This window comes from Streptopelia decaocto (assembly GCF_964273445.1).
Source record: "Streptopelia decaocto genome assembly, chromosome: 7".
NCBI lineage: Eukaryota > Metazoa > Chordata > Aves > Columbiformes > Columbidae > Streptopelia > Streptopelia decaocto.
Window position 1 is genome coordinate 5,310,745 of NC_138661.1, and position 16,876 is coordinate 5,327,620.

The 16,876-nt window shown below is 44.5% G+C and overlaps 1 protein-coding gene across 1 annotated transcript; it reads left to right on the top strand.

The window, feature by feature from the left end:
• Nucleotides 1-3,076: 3,076 nt before the first annotated feature.
• On the top strand, nt 3,077-16,662 carry PSMA3 (proteasome 20S subunit alpha 3). Its single transcript, XM_082057502.1, has 11 exons — nt 3,077-3,224; nt 4,850-4,932; nt 7,064-7,187; nt 8,009-8,110; nt 8,237-8,310; nt 8,865-8,937; nt 9,859-9,924; nt 13,390-13,436; nt 15,695-15,762; nt 15,899-15,963; nt 16,474-16,662. The coding sequence occupies exons 1-11, from the start codon at nt 3,204-3,206 to the stop codon at nt 16,516-16,518; spliced, it is 768 nt and encodes a 255-aa protein (XP_081913628.1). The 5' UTR covers nt 3,077-3,203; the 3' UTR covers nt 16,519-16,662.
• The last annotated feature ends 214 nt before the right edge of the window (nt 16,663-16,876 follow it).

The window sequence follows — 16,876 nt, forward strand, 5'->3', positions numbered from 1 at the left end:
CCCTCAGCCTTTCCTCACACGGGAGATGCTCCACTCCCTTCATCATGTTTGTTGTGCTGCACTGGACTCTCTCCAGCAGTTCCCTGTCCTTCTGGAACTGAGGGGCCCAGAACTGGACACAATATTCTAGGTGTGGTCTCACCAGGGCAGAGTAGAGGGGCAGGGGAACCTCTGTGGACATACTAACCACCCTCCTTCTAATCCACCCCAGGTACCATTGGCCTTCCTGGCCACAAGGGCCCAGTGCTGGCTCACAGTCATCCTGCTGTCCCCCAGAACCCCCACATCTCTTTCCTTTACACTGCCCTCCACCAAGACTGGAAGCATTCCACTCTCGATGGTCTCCCCAGTGCAGCAGCCGGTGATGACAAAGAGGATTTTCACCCTGTTTTCCCCTCTCACTGTCAGGGCCATGATGGCGATCACACATTGGCCCAGAGCACTGACGGGGCGGGGACCAAGTGAGAGACACTGCTCCATGTGCCTATGTGTGTCCCCTGGGGTCTGGGGGACACTCTGCCCACCCCAGACACTCCCCGGGGAGCCAGTGCCACAGAACTGAGCGCGCTGGACACAGGGAAGACGCTGATCAATCGGCAGCGGGAACTGGTGCTGCATCTTTCCTGCCCAGCAAAAGCACACGTTGGGAGTGGGACCCGATGCAGCTGAAGAGGCCATCGCGAGTAGGCTTGTGACAGGGACTCCATTACCACCCGGACAGCTACCACATCCCTGACTTTAAGAGAGTCCATTCCTTCTGGGAGCTTTACTTTGTGCGGAGTTGCCAATAAAAGTTGTGTTTGAACAAATGCCGTATCTTTAAGTGTCTGTGCATCACTTTCTTGGGGAACACAGGCACTGCGTGCAGATTGTCACAGAGGACAACTCTGGAACCCCCTTATGTGTGAGCCAACGCAGGCCCATCACAAGAAGCAGCCAGAGGCCTCAAATGGAGTTGCAAAGAGCAAATTTATTTTAGTTAGCTCACTGCCAGGAGATCTCTGAAACAGCATCTAAGCTCCTGGGCACAGGTAACACAAGCGAAGACACCGGCGCTGCAGATTTCAGCCCTGGTAGAAGATCGCTGGGCCTGCTGTGTTCACCTGTGTTTTCAAGGCTTCAAGCAGCCTTCTGCTTTCTCCCAACAAAGCAGGAATCTCAGGCATAATGCTAAGTTGCCTTAGAGTCTCTCACAGGCCTATGTTATCTACTACAGAGGTTCTACTTGTCAAGCACACAAGGCCAATAAAACTATTAGTGATGCGATGTATGTGCTTTTTCTACACCCCAGCTGCAAGTCACCTGAGCGTGTTTACATTTAATCTCCTCGCCATTCTTCCGCTATATTCCCATACATTCCACCCCCTTGCTCAAGTGACAGCTTCTGCTGGGGCCAGAAAAGCCAGAGTTATTTGGTCTTGTGAGGTGTAGCACAGAGCAACTTACAGAGACACACAATAAACACATACAGGAAAACAACAACAAAAAAATTTCTAAAATAATGCTTTAAATCTGCTATCCCATTCATCTCCTCGGGGAATGAAACGAGACTTCCAGCCAGGCATTATCAGTAGCGTGTTTACATTTAATCTCCTCGCCATTCTTCTGTTATATATGTGTGCATGTTTTACAAGTACTAAACAGAAGAGGGGTGTGATTGTGAGCAGTGCCCCATGCACGTGCAGTACAAGCTGATCCATGTGCACAAGCTATATGCACATTTTGCAGCGCAGTGTGGAGCGGGACAATCTCCCCCTCGCCCAGCTGGCGATGCCGTGCTTGGTGTGCCCCAGGACACAGTTGGCTCTTTGAGTTACCAGGACACACTGGTGACTGGCCTTCAAGTTCCCATCAACCCAAACCCCCACATCTCTTTCTGTTTGGCTGCTCTCTAGCCTCTTGTAGACTCGATGATCTTGAGGCTCTTTACCAACTTAAATGGTTCCATGACTGTGTGATTTAACTTGAAGCTTGCACTGTGCAGAGTCAGGGGTTGGCCTAGATGGTCCTCGTGGGCCCCTTTCAGCTTCCATCAACCCAAACCCCCTGTGGCAGAATGCAAACCCCCCTCTCTCCCCCTCCCTCCTTCAGTTTGGAAGGAGTAGGCACATCTCCCTCTCTCTCTGCTGTTTGAGGCCAACAGCTTCTTTTGTTTGGCCCCAGAGCCCCTGGCCAGGGCCATTAGGAGAAGGGAGTGCCGAGGCGCCACTGAGCCGCTGGGCACCTGCGGCCAGTGTGGGGGATGTTTGGAGGCTCCAGGGGCACCCACAGCCAGTGTGGGGGTGCAGAGAAGCTTCTGGAATGCCCACAGTCAGATCTGATCAGCCAATATAAAAACGGGACTCTCGTCGAGACTCCGCCCGTTGTCGCGGGTCTCTCGGAGCACGAGCGAGATGCTGCCGCCCAGAGCCCCCCCGGGATGGAGACTGCGCTGCCTCGCCGCCATGGGTGTGAGTAAAACCCCTCGCAGAATTGTGAGTATATTAATACATCTCTTTCTTTCCTCTGGGCTGCTCTCCAGCCTCCTCGCCCCAGGTTTCTGTCTATAGCCAGGAGTACTGTGTCCTTGTGGTGAATTCAGCCCTCGGCCTTGTTAAATCCATTCAGCTGGTGGTGGGTGTGCAGCTCTGTAGTCCACCCACAACTCTCTGTAACACCTCTCTGCCCAGGCCAGCGGCCACAGATCGCCTAGTTTGTCAAGGTACGTTTTGATTCTTCTACCCACATCATTTATAAAAGTTTGTATTGCATTTATTACGGCCATTGCCAAAGCTCTCGCGGCTGTGGTAGCATGAAGTGCGACCTCTTCAGGGGCTCCCCTGCTCGAATTTCCCTCAGTCCCACAGCCGTACGGCCCAGAGCCCGCCAAAAGACACCACCAGCCCAAAAACACACACGCCCAACGTGGGGCTCGAACCCACGACCCTGGGATTAAGAGTCCCATGCTCTACCGACTGAGCTAGCCGGGCGCCTGGGGAAGCGCTCCTTGGTGCGTTTCCTTCAGCACATGACGCGCTGAATTCAGCGCCCCGCCGAGCGGCTCCGCCCCGCCCGCACAGAGAAGCGCTGGGCGTTGCTCCCGGCTCTCGGCTGCCGGTGGTTGGCCGGTGCGAGGGCCAATTGGAGCGCGTGTTGCTGCGCGGTCGGGAGCGTGAGCGAGGCCGGCGGGCAGGGGCTCCGTCCGGCTGTGCTGAGGCGCCGCCATGAGCTCCATCGGTACCGGGGTGAGTGCGGCCCGCTGGGCCCGCGGCAGCGCGCCCGGCACAGCGCCCGTCTGACGGTCCCCCCCTGTGCTGGCGGCAAGCGGGGGTGTTGGATCGGCCCGGGGCCAGCACCGCCCCCCCGTTCCCTTGCGCTCGCCCCCGCAGGGAGCGCGGCCGCTGCGGGGCTGCCGGGGTGCGGGCGGCCTGTGGGCTCGGCCTCCTCCGCGCAGAGCGGCCCGGGCCGCAGCCGCTGCTGAGTCACTGCGGCCCGTTAGGCCGAGGAACCGGAGGCGGGGGCGGAGCCGCTGCGGGGGCCGGGGCGGGGATCGGGTCTCCCCTGGCTCGGGCGGTGCGGGGCTTGGGGGCGGCCCCGGGGTGTGGAGCCGCGGAGGGGCCGCTCTGTTCTACGCTCAGGTTGCGATGCAGCTCTCGCCCGGGGCTCCCCGGGCTGGCGGGGTCAGACCGCGCCGCCATGGTGGCTCCTGGGGCCGGTTGTCACCCAGGGCCTGCCACCTGCCAGGGTGGCTGCTGAGCCGTCGTCGCCCGTCGCCTTGCAGCCCCACGGGACCTTTGGCAGGAGTTGAGGGAGCTTCGGCAGGAGTTGAGGGAGCTTCTGCGCTCTCTTGCCTTTGTCCCGACCCGCAGCTCTGTGCTTAGGTGGTACTCCGGCAGTAAGTTGAGCATGAGCCAGCAGTGTGTCCTGGCAGCCAAGAGGGACCGGTGTCCTGGGTGCATCCAGCACAGCATCGCCAGCCAGGCAGGGAGAGGATTGTCCCGCTCCACTCCACAGTGCTGCGGCCTCACCTGGAGCACTGTGTGCAGTTCTGGGAGACACAGGATAAAAAAAGATATTAGGCTACTGGAGAGTGTCCAGAAGAGGGCTACAAAGTTGGTGAAGGGTTTGGAGACGAAGCTGTGTGAGGAGTGGCTAAAGCCACTTGGTTTGTTCAGCTTGGGGGAGACTGAGAGGAGACCTCATTGAGGTTACAGCTTCCTCACAAGGGGAGGAAGAGGGGCAGATGCTGATCTCTTTTCTTTAGCGACCAGTGACAGAACCCGAGGGAATGGCAGGAAGATGTGCCAGGATAGGTTTAGGTTGGACTTGAGAAAAGATTCTTCCCGCAGAGGGTGCTGGACACTGGAACAGGCTCCCCAGGGAGGTGTCACGGCCCCAAGCCTGACAGTGTTCAAGAAGAGACTGGACAACGTCCTCAGACACATGGTGTGACCTGTGGGGTTGTCCCGTGCAGGGACAGGAGTTGGACTCGATGATCCTCGTGGGCCCCTTCCAACTCAGGACATTCTATGATTTTTATTTTATTTTTTTTTCAAAACTAATAATATAAATTTCAAAGGCATACAGACAGTTCCCATAGGTTTTAAGTATTTTGTAATGTGTGGTGCTTGCAGACCTGTGCAATGTCTGGATTGACAGGGTTTGAAGTGTGGGTGTATCCAGACCTGCTGTGATGACTTCTCAGAGTTGTTAGTGTATGTTTGCTGCTGTTCATGCACCTTGTGTAAAGAACTTCATAGCCATTCATGTCATGCGGGTGCCAGTCATACACTTATAAATAAATAAACTTCTGAAAATACTGGGATATAATGTGTTCCTTTTTTCCTGAGTAGTGTGTTTTCTTTTTCAGTACGACTTGTCAGCTTCCACGTTTTCTCCAGATGGCAGAGTATTCCAAGTTGAATATGCTATGAAAGCTGTGGAGAATAGTAGGTAAGATACAAATATCTGCATCTCTGTCTGTTGGCTGGTCTTGTTTAAAGCAGCATCATTGGACTAGACAAGCATGACGGCATTGCAGATAAAATTGTTGTTAAAATTAGTTCTGAGCAACTGTGTCACAGTATCACAGTATCACAGTATGTTTGGGATTGGAAGGGACCTCAAAAGATCATCTAGTCCAATCCCCCTGCTGGAGCAGGAACACCTAGGTGAGGTCGCACAGGAACATGTCCAGGCGGGTTTTGAATGTCTCCAGAGAAGGAGACTCCACCACTTCCCTGGGCAGCCTGTTCCAGTGCTCTGTCACCCTTACTGAGAAGAAGTTTCTTCTCAAATTTAAGTGGAACCTCTTGTGTTCCAGCTTGATCCCATTACCCCTTGTCCTATCATTGTTTGCCACCGAGAAGAGCCTGTCCTAGGTTCAAATTAAGTGCAAAAGTAGTGTAACTACTTTTGCTTGCTGGAAAGTGCTTTTCATGCTTTCTAGAAATCACTTTTGCTTGCTAGAAACAGATATGTTGTGGAGAATGGAAAGGCAGTAAACTTATTCATGTGTGTTGAGGGCAATAAAAATCTTATGCTTTGGGGCAAAATCTGATCATAGGTCTCATTAATGTGTTAGGTGCTTGGCTGTTATGGTAGTAAAGCTGTTGTGGCAGCACTTAAAAGCCCATTTTATGCATGTGAACTGAGGCACTGAAAGTCTGACGTGCTCAGTGCCTCATAAATTCATAGTAACTTCATTGCATTCCTTGGAAAACAGGACATCCATGTCCTGCTGAAGCTAGGGAGATTACATATTAGAGAGCAGTGTAGGGGAGAGGGACCTGGGGGTCCTGGTGGACAACAGGATGACCATGAGCCAGCACTGTGCCCTTGTGGCCAGGAAGGCCAATGGCATCCTGGGGTGTATTAGAAGGGGGGTGGTTAGTAGATCGAGAGAGGTCCTCCTTCCCCTCTACTCCGCCCTGGTGAGACCACATCTGGAATATTGTGTCCAGTTCTGGGCCCCTCAGTTCAAGAAGGACAGGGAACTGCTGGAGAGGGTCCAGCGTAGGGCAACGAAGAAGATTAAGGGAGTGGAGCACCTCCCTTATGAAGAAAGGCTGAGGGAGCTGGGTCTCTTTAGTTTGGAGAAGAGGAGACTAAGGGGGGACCTTATTAATGTTTATAAATATATAAAGGGTGAGTGCCATGGGGATGGAGCCAGGCTCTTCTTGGTGGCAAACAATGATAGGACAAGGGGTAATGGGATCAAGCTGGAACGCAAGAGGTTCCACTTAAATTTGAGAAGAAACTTCTTCTCAGTAAGGGTGACAGAGCACTGGAACAGGCTGCCCAGGGAAGTGGTGGAGTCTCCTTCTCTGGAGACATTCAAAACCCGCCTGGACATGTTCCTGTGCGACCTCACCTAGGTGTTCCTGCTCCAGCAGGGGGATTGGACTAGATGATCTTTTGAGGTCCCTTCCAATCCCAAACATACTGTGATACTGTGATACTTCAGCTTCTCTGCAAGTGTCTGTCTTCCCTTGAGTATAGGCAAAGGAATGTTGTAAATTAAAAATCCCAACTGCGCTCTAGCAGCACCGAGATGATTGATTAGCCAGGAGTGGACTGGATCACCCACGTGTCTGATCGCAGCCACAGGATCGGTCAAAGTATCTTGTGTAGAGCCTCGTGCCATGGTTGGTAATTTCTGCCCAATGATGCACTTTTGGAGGCTTAGAGAATGAGTTGTCACATCTCCCAGATCAACAGTGAATTTACCAAAAGGAGAGGTTATATGGGCTGTGATTTTTGTACTGGTATCGTTCAGCCCAGTGACGGGGCAGCGGCTGTGCCATCGCTCCAAGCAATGTCACTGCTGCACGTAGTGTGTTCAGATCTCTCTGGGTAGGGACTTGTGGCAGCCCTGTTCTTTGTTTAAGGAAATATTTGTAGGTTTAATGAGCTTTGGCTTTTTCCTCCCGCTTATTGTCCTCAGTGCTAAAGTGGAGCTGTAACAGATGTACTTATGGGGAGCTACTGTCATTGTTTCTTGCATTTTGTTACTTCTCTGTTACGTATTTTGCACTGTAATTCTGCTTCTGTGTGAGAAACTTATATTTATCTTGTCTTTCAGTACAGCAATTGGGATAAGATGCAAAGACGGTGTTGTCTTTGGAGTAGAAAAACTAGTTCTGTCCAAACTTTACGAAGAGGGTTCCAATAAACGTCTCTTTAATGTTGATCGGCATGTTGGAATGGTAAGGTGCTATTTAATTTCGGTTTTTAATAACTGAAAGGGACCCCCCTCAAAAGCAGAAGTCTATAAATCATAGAATCAATAAGTAGATCAAGAAAATAATCTTTATGTTTCTGTGTACAGAGTCAGAAACACCAGTGGGTTTTTTGATTGTTTTTTGTAATATATTCTTGAGTGCACACACACGTATATAAGTAAAATTCAAATTCAAAATAGAAGCTATACATATTTTTGAAGCTGTTTTTAAAGTTTTTTGAATGCTTTTCAGCATTCCACTTCAAACTTGAATGCAAATCTAAACACAGGTTTTAAAGTGGTAATTTTTTAATGCAACTAACAAATAATGTGTGCTAAGGAGAAAAGATGCTGCATAGAAGACTCTCTTCTCAGCAGTGTGAGAGTCAGCTGAGTTCTTTAAAGACTGGCCTTATAATTACCAGTTAATCAATAATAGTGATGTGACAATGATGGCAAGTAGTGGTTACTGTGGGATAGAAATACCTGGTGTTACCTGTTGAATATATATTATATGAAGTATTGTTTAGGTCAGTGTAGTTGTGGCAAATCATAAGATGCTATTTAGCACAAAGACAATTTTGTTTATTGACATTTCCTAGTGAAAAACTGTATACTGTATTAGTACGGAATCATATTGACATGTTTTGAGCTTGCTAGCAGATGGATAGTTTGATTGAATTCACTTGTAGTACATGGAATTCAGTAAAGATCTTGGTTAAGTCACACAATTAAACTTTCATCCATTTATTTTATTAAATCATTGCAAGATATGTTTGGCCTAGCTGATGGTAATTCTCATTTCAGGCAGTAGCAGGACTTCTGGCAGATGCTCGTTCTTTGGCAGATGTAGCTAGAGAAGAGGCTTCTAACTTTAGATCTAACTATGGCTACGATATTCCACTGAAGGTAAGAAATTGGTGCAGTTCACTCAGGATTTCTGGCATTCTTAGGCTTGACATGGAGAACTGAGTTTTATTACTTGAGGTTTACTTAATTCTATAAATAAAGTTTTTTATTTCTTTTTCCTTTTAGCACCTGGCGGACAGAGTGGCGATGTATGTGCACGCATACACGCTGTACAGTGCTGTCAGGCCTTTTGGTTGCAGGTAACTCTTGGAAACATACACTGTTTCTAACTGTCTTTTGTTTCACAATTGCTCAAACTACTTAGGTTATCTGAGAGCTTTTTTTAAACTTTGAATAAGTAACCTACAATTCATCTCATAAACAGATTCCCCTCCCGTTTCTCATTGTGTGTGCGTGTAAAACCTTAGGTGAAGAATTCACATTTGGATATTATGCCAAGATTAACAGTTTGTCCCTGAATTTTAAAGTTTTGAAAAGTTGATGCTATTAAGTTGATGACAGTGATGAAAGCAGAACTTTCCTCTGCAATCATCCTGCTTGCTCTGGTAGCTAAAGAGTAGGTTACAACTACTATGCAGTTCTAGTACAAAGGGACTAAGTAACTGAGATCTGCTCTCTAGTTACAGATAAATAAAATGATTCTGGCAGCCTCGGAGTGCTGGGCTGTCATGGTAACACTGAACTCTTCTGACAAATAGCTTAGTAGAATGTAGCAAGAAACCTGAGTTGGTGTAGTCTCTGTAATTCTGTGTGGGTTGGTAGAAATGTTTCTAATTTCACTTTTCTCCTCCAGTTTCATGTTGGGGTCCTATGATGAGGATGACGGTGCACAACTTTATATGATTGATCCATCAGGAGTTTCATACGTGAGTGTGTCAAAAATGTTTCCATCTTGACATAAGTTCCGCTTTTAAAAGTTCCTACTTAGGAGAATATTAAGTGCTGTTCCAAAAGAGCTGTTAATTTTTTTCTCTTTGTGCCTGGGAAGATTTCTAGTGCATCGCTGCTTAAAAATACACAGAGCTGGTTTTGCTTATTTGTGTGTCCTTGTTAAATGCACATTGTGTATCTCAGTCTCCATGAAACTAGTTTTAAAGCTTGTCTAAGAAATTTGGGAGTTCATTCCACCTAGCTATATCCAATGAAAAGGCCCATGCACTGCCCAAAAAGAGTAAGTGCTCTAGTAATACCCCATTCAGAAAATACTTTCAAGATGTGAGAGCTGCTGCTCTGACACTGGCTGCCAACAGCAAGTCAAACCAAAATAGATACTTTTGTTAATTGTTGTTAGTGCTGCCTCTTCAGCTGTGTATTACACACAGGATGGTACATGCTCATACTCTTCTGATCTTTTGAAGTTTTCTTTCAATTTATCCAATACCACAGCTGTTGAGGGAAATAGAAATTATTCTTTTTTATGAGCTTATGCTTCAATATATTTTCATGGTATGTGGGTTTGGGTGTTTTTTTGTCTTGTTGGACTTCTCTAATTCTAGTTTGCTCTTCCATTTACTGTAGTAACAATAAAAAAATTGAACAGATATGTTTCTGTCCAGGAACTACTGAGCACTCCTGTGTTCTGTCAGCAGTGGTAGTACTTCATCTAGTCATTGGAATCCATTCAACAATTTGGGAACGTGCCAGAGAGAGCACAGTACCAAGGTTTACTGTGTGTTAGCCTCTCCTGTGTGAGCAGGATGGGGGTTGGCATATGCTAAGTGACAGTAAGAACTGCAGAGGGCTTAGTATTTAATTAAATTTGCCTATTTTTTGTTTCTTTTTTTTAGGGTTATTGGGGCTGTGCCATTGGTAAAGCCAGGCAAGCTGCAAAAACGGAGATAGAAAAACTTCAGGTATGATGTTATGGTTTTGTTGTGCTGTTGCAAGAAAAATATTCTTAGCTTATTATGTTACCTTTTTGGATGCCTAAAATGTATAAAATCCAAGAGGAGCAGATGGAATATTTTCTTGTACATTCTAGGAGATGTTTTAGCTTCTACCACAGCAGCATTTCTCAAGCCTTGCCCCTGGGCAATGTGTAGTTAACAGGGAGTGCACATGGTTAAAAGAGGAAGCGTAAACATCCAATTCCGTGTGTGTGAGTGAGCAAAGTAATTTGAGTGAATATTAAAAGTGTAACTAAGTTCTTAGTTGTGAATGAAAACCTTAGGGCAGCATCGTACAGGGTGGTATAATCTATTTTTTCCCAAAGGTTTTAGATGATCCTTTTGTTTAAAAAGTTGAAAAAAAAGCTGGTCTTATTAAGGACAGTGAGTGGAACTGCAGGATACTGAATGACCGCTGGAATATTATGACTCTGTAAATGTAATGGAGAAAAATAAAGCCCTTGACAGGTAAGATGGTGTTTCCCAGCTGGCTAGTGTTGAGGTACAGCCTTTTTTCAAAAGACGTGTTCATGAGCTTGTTGCTGACTGTCATACACCTCTCAAAGCATCTTTACATGTCTGAAAAGGATGTTAGTGCTGTGAACACCAGGCAGAGTACAACTGTATGGTGCACTATTGTTGTTACCAAAAGGAGCTGTTTCTGCTCAGCATTTCCTGCTTGCACAATAGCGTAACTTGAGTTTACAGTAAAGTTCTGTAAGCGCACACCAAGAAGTTGTTTTGTAGCCTTCTGAAGGAGCCTGCAAACAGTTGGCTGTGTAAAACCAGTCTGGGGACAAGACTACTGGGATGTACTGGTGTGCCTTGAGCTGACCTAGAACCATGTTAGGATCCTGAAAGACTTCTGTCCTTACATCTTGATAGCTGACGCCCTTGGAATTGGAGACAATATGGGATACCCCTAGACCTGGTCTGTCTCATGTAATTCTTACTTGATTCTCTGCTTGCATCTTATTTATGGCTTTGGTCTGCAGAAGTGCATCGCAGCTGCTCTTGGAAAGGTTCAGACCTCATATGGCTGCTGTGCTTTTAAGAATAGTCTGTTTATGGTGCTGTAGCATCGTAACTGAAAAATCACAGGAAAAATTGACATGTTCCTAAACTTACTTCATTCAGTCTGGAATCTGGTCAGATGCTTGAATACCAAATCAGAAGTAGGAAGCCTACAAGATCATCTGATCTTGATACTGATACAGAAATCTTGGTGTCTGAGAAATCATAATTTCAATTTCCACGTGTGCAAACTGGCATAATGATATGTTGGGTAATATATCATCTACCCCCAAAATTTCATTTTCTGTCCAGTGCTGGGATTTAAAATAACTTCTGGTATATTCCCTGATTTTTGTACAGCTAATAAGTATGTTTACTGCTAGAACTTTACAGTAGAGCCTGTAAACTTTAGCGTATGGGAACAGTGGTTTGTCGTATGGCCCAACTGCATTTATTTATTTAATGGCTTGTTTGCAGAATGTCTTCAGTAATGCGTATGATCTTGTGACAGCAATGTGAAGCAAGTCCAGTCTTGCATGCTGATGCTTTTTGTTAACTGTAGACAGGGCGGGTTTCCAGGTCAGGCTTAATTTTGATGAGATGAATTTGTAAAAACTGAAGTGGGAAAAAGACTAGAGTACAAAAGCTGACCTGCTGTCAGTTAAGACTTGTTCCTGTGGAAGACACGACTACAGGTGGAAAAAGTAAGAGGCAAGCAGGTGGTCAGAGCTTTAAACCCATCTCACAGGTACTGCAGAGCAGATCCTGTATCTAGGAGGGGACACAGGGTACAAAACCCTCGTATGGAGGTGAGGGTGCAAGCAGGAAACACTGCACTGATCACATCTCTCACATCTTATGTGGATGTCTGCTATCTTTAGCTGTGGGAAAACTTAGAATCACAGAATCAGAGAACAGTTTGGGTTGGAAGGGACCTTCCAAGCTCATCCAGTGCCCCCCCTGCCATGAGCAGGGACATCTTCACCAGCTCAGGTTGCTCAGAGCCCCGTCCAGCCTGGCCTGGGATGTCTCCAGGGATGGTTCAGCCACCACCTCTCTGGGCAACCTGGGCCAGGCTCTCACCACCCACAGTGTAAAAAATTTCTTGTAGTCTTGTGGAGAGTACTTGACTCTCTTAATGTCTTCTGCAGCGCTTCTCATGGAGCTCTGACGCTACGTACAAGTTTTTGATATATGGACATAATTGTCATTAACTCCTGTGACAAACTGCTATAGTGTTTACTCTTACTGTCTGCAGAATTAACGTACCTGGCATGGGAAAAGGGTAACGGCACAAAATAAACTGACTTTGGTTTCCCTCTTGTAAATACGCGTGATAGAAGCAGACTTCTGGGTTTTCCTATTTCACCACTAACTTTTTAAGTGTAAATACACAGAGTAATTTAAATGTTTGGGTGACACCGAGTTCTATTTGTACACAGCAGCCGGTGCTGTTTGTGTTATGGATGGAGTGTCACAAATTAAGGGCTGAGGCAATGGGTCTCTGTCATCTTAATTCCTTCGTGGGTATCTCAAAACTAGCTACTGTACTATGGTTTTGAAAACTTTTTGAGCATCGGACAGAGATGATAATATATAATTAATGGGTTACATTTTGAGTTCAGTGTAAACAATTGGGAAATAAAGGAATTTCAACTTGAAAATCATTTTATGCTAGAGGAAGTGTACTGCACTGTGTTTCATGACACACGTCCTGTTGATTCCAATGAATAACGATGGGCGCAGTTTGTGAGTGCAGTATCAAAGGCTGATGTCTGTCTGGTTGGTGCAAATGAAACCTTGAGAAAGGAAATGAGGCAAATCTTGTTTCATCCCTGCATTAATGAAATATATATATATATATATATATATTACTACTTTGTAGTCCAGAAGAGTTGACTGGCAAGAGATTTGACCCACAGAACATAAGTTTATTATGTCCTGGAAACTGGCATGAGATTTTGTTTTAACTGTGAAACTGTCAGAAGACTGATGTAACTGTGAGAAAATACAAAATGAGATGCTCTTACCTTGCTCAGACATGCAGTTGGTTGTTAACACTAGAACAAGATTATCCTCTTAGGGCATTACTTAAAAGACAATATTGCTTGCGTAAAATGTTGGTAAGGCCGAAATTTATTACTATACTACCTAGAAAGGATATATTATACATGAAAATATGGTGCTTCCCCAATTTGTACCTGAGGTTATTTTATGTCAGTTGATCAGAAAGCATCTAATAACAAGTCAGGGTTTTACGATGAGTGGGGAAGTTTCCACAGAACAGTTTTTTCATAGAATCTTGTCACTTTTATCAGTGCTGAACAGAAAGCTCATTATGCATCTGTGCAGGCATTTATGTTCTGGCTTTGTGGAAAACAGTATATTCTCTTAAGTTGTGTATTTTTTTGTGTACAGATGAAGGAAATGACCTGCCGTGATGTTGTTAAAGAGGTTGCAAAAATGTAAGTCTCCAACCTATTTTTCCAACTCGACTAAAATCCGTACTGGTGAGCTTGATGTGGCTTCAAACCGAAGCTATTCCTTTAAATTTGGGTACCAGGTTTCATTTCTACTAGATAAGTGCTCATGCTGACTCTAGTATATTCTGCTATTAATATTTTTTCCCCTTCTTGTGAGATGGGGTATGCTACTTAGTACTGAAAAAAATGCTGAAGGATATGAAAAATACACGTTTTGATCTCACCTGCTACCTTCTGTAGGTGCAACTTGTAGCACCAGTGGATTAAAGTTAGAACTGAATAGAGTTACTGGTTTTAAAAAATATATAAACCAGGTGGCAGATCGGGGAAGCTCCTTGGCATCCTGATTCTGAAGAGAGAGCTGTAGACTTTGTCACACAGATCGAACAGTGAACTGGTGCTTCAGACATTAAGTAGCAGTCCAGAAATGAAGCTGAGGTCTTTGACCCAGCCTTCCTATTTGCCTAAAACAAGACTCAAGTGTTTAGGAAAGGAGCCAAGTATTAACTCCGTGTTTAAAGATGTGTGTAGGGTATAGCTGGTCTCATTTAAATGACAAAGCTTGATGCCACGTGGAAAAATTTGAAACATTTGCTGTTCACTGATGCGATTTAGGACAAGACATCAGTGATGTAATTGCCTGTAGTCGCTAATATTATCCCACAAATGCTATGTAAGGATAGTGAATTTACAGGAAAAAAGGTACCATTTCATAAGGCACAGACTACTGAGGGGAAAAAGACATTGGGAAGAGAGACGACTTTCTGCTGAGTATCAATTGGCCAGTAGTAAACGATCTTGAAAACACTTTGTGAATTAGTATCAAATACTAGTATTCTTTCAAGTATCTACAACACTTCCTTTTAATGCTTTGGGAACAGTTTAATAATCTGCAGCTGCAAAATGGTAATCTCCAGTATTTTATGGCTATTGCTTAGAAGGGTATAAAGAAGTAATAAATACATTTCTATCATTGGTATTGCAGCCTGTGAAACAATCTCATGGTTTGTGTCTGCAGCTGTCTTAAAAACTAGCAAGGACCTCAAAGGGGTTCTAAAATGGTACAAATAAGGCACAGATTTTCAAATAATGAAAATGCTTCTGTTCTTTAGTTTTGCCTCAGCTCAAGTAGCAAGACAGCAAAGATTTTAATCATTTTTAACTGCCCAGAGTCAAGCAGAACATTTTTTTCAAGAGCTTGTCATGGTACACTTTGCAAAAGGCTTGTAACCAGCTGAACACATAAGAAGAGCCTAAAGACCATCTTAAGCCATGATCACTAAGTCCAGTCTAAGAGTGGCAAAAGGGTGTCAGAAGAACATAAGCATATAGTGATATTTCCCTGGACACCAATGTTAACTTTGTTCTTTATATTTGTTTCACAATACTTTAATACAACTTTAATTGGAAGTACTCGGTGTGGTGCAGAAGGTATCCTTCCTGCCTCCACTATCTCCAAGCTTTCTATGTTGGCTAGAAAAAGCTGGTATTTTTCATCTTTTGATTTATTAATACCTTCTGAAACAAACTAAGGAATGTGGCCTTCTCAACAAGCGAAGCCACAGGTTATTCCAAGTTCTACTATTGTTTCGAAGTGTATGTCTCAGCTCAGGGTTGTTATGGTTTGTTTACATGTTCTGCTATGGAGGACTGAATACTATGATGCAGTCAAATCAGTATTGCTGTTAGTGTGTGACATTTTTATCCCACAGACTAAGGAGCAATTTTACTAGTCTGGATGGTACTGCATATGCTGTAATACCACTTGTAGTTTTAATTCTGATGACCATCATGTTTGCCATAAGCATGGCAGTCTATATGGAGATCTATGTACACGCTTCTAGACACAAGATACTGTGGTATTGGAGTTCAGTCTTAACTGTAAACTGAAATAAGATTTACAGGGGAAGTATAGGACACTCCTAACTGTATTATAACTAATCTGGCAGCAGCATGTAGTAGTTCTGCAGTATTTGAATCTTAATGTTTGTTCTAATTAGGATAACTTGAACATCTCAACTTGCATCTTAGCTGTAATCATTTACTGTATTGTCAAACTAGCAATTAAGCCCGGAAAATTCTCTGATGGTTATTTGTGTGTGTGGGCAGGGGAAGAAGCATGGGGAGAGCTTCTTTTAACCATAAGAGTATTTCAACAGAAGAAATCTGTGAAAGGAAGAAAGTATATTTAGCCTATTGATCGATCTGTTCTAATCTGTACTTTTGTCTGTTCTTTCCAGAATCTACATAGTTCATGATGAAGTAAAGGATAAAGCTTTTGAGTTGGAACTCAGCTGGGTTGGAGAAAGTAAGCATTTCTGTAATTTCTATAAGCACCAGAAAATTTATAACTTTGTGTAACTAAAGTAAAAAATTGCTTCTTCACTCTGTATGTTAAGGTCCCTGTGTGAATTCTACTTAAGATGTACTCTTTTTATTGGCAGTAACCAATGGAAAACATGAAATTGTTCCCAAAGACATCAGGGAGGAAGCAGAAAAATATGCCAAGGTAAGGTCTGACTTTGGTGGTGTTGCAGTGCTTCACTTGGTAAGCCTAGAGTGGAAGGAACTAACTGAAAGCCGGGCTACTTCTGTTTTGATGACTAGATAATGTATAGTTATACCACATATTAGCATTTTCTGGTGTTATTCTCAAGGTGGAACAGTGAAGTTAACAGTGTAATCCAGGGTTTGTTCTTACAAAACCAGTGTAATTCAGCAGCCTTGCACAAGTGGTGTGTTTCTCCTTCAAAAGTAAATGTATTAACTCTTCCATGGTAGTGTGAGTAGGAGAGGTAGTAAGTCATGTTGCCTAGAACAGTTTTTAAAGATAACCATCTGCATTTGCTTTAAAAGTAATGAATGTGCTCATTATTACCCACTAAAGATATGAACTAGCCTGCTGAATACCAGGCTCTGGGCAGGCTGAGAGGATTGTAAAGCTACAGCAAACCTTGTTTTGCTTATAGACAGAATCAAAAAACAACTGTTAAACTATTTTTTAACTTTTTTTTAATAGGAATCTTTGAAAGAGGAAGATGAATCAGATGACGACAATATGTAACACATTGTTACTTCAAGACAAGTACAACTTTTGTTAACTTAGAACAGGTTTGTTTATAATGTATTAAGCATGGGATGCTATCATATACTTGCTGGAAAAAACTGGGTGACCAACTTGCACTAATAAATTTTCCATTTTACTGTCTGTTAGCTTTTATTTCAATAGAGTATAGGCCAGAATCATCAAGAAGCAACTGTACTCTATCAAAACACAAATTAAGGAAGAAAGATTATTAGGCTGGTGTTTTTCCTCTTACTACAGCACACTGTTGAGCCAGGCCAGGTACAGAAAAACAATCTGCTTAGAAATCTGACAAGTGTGTTGTTTGTACTGCAGAGTTTAATATGAAAAATAGTAC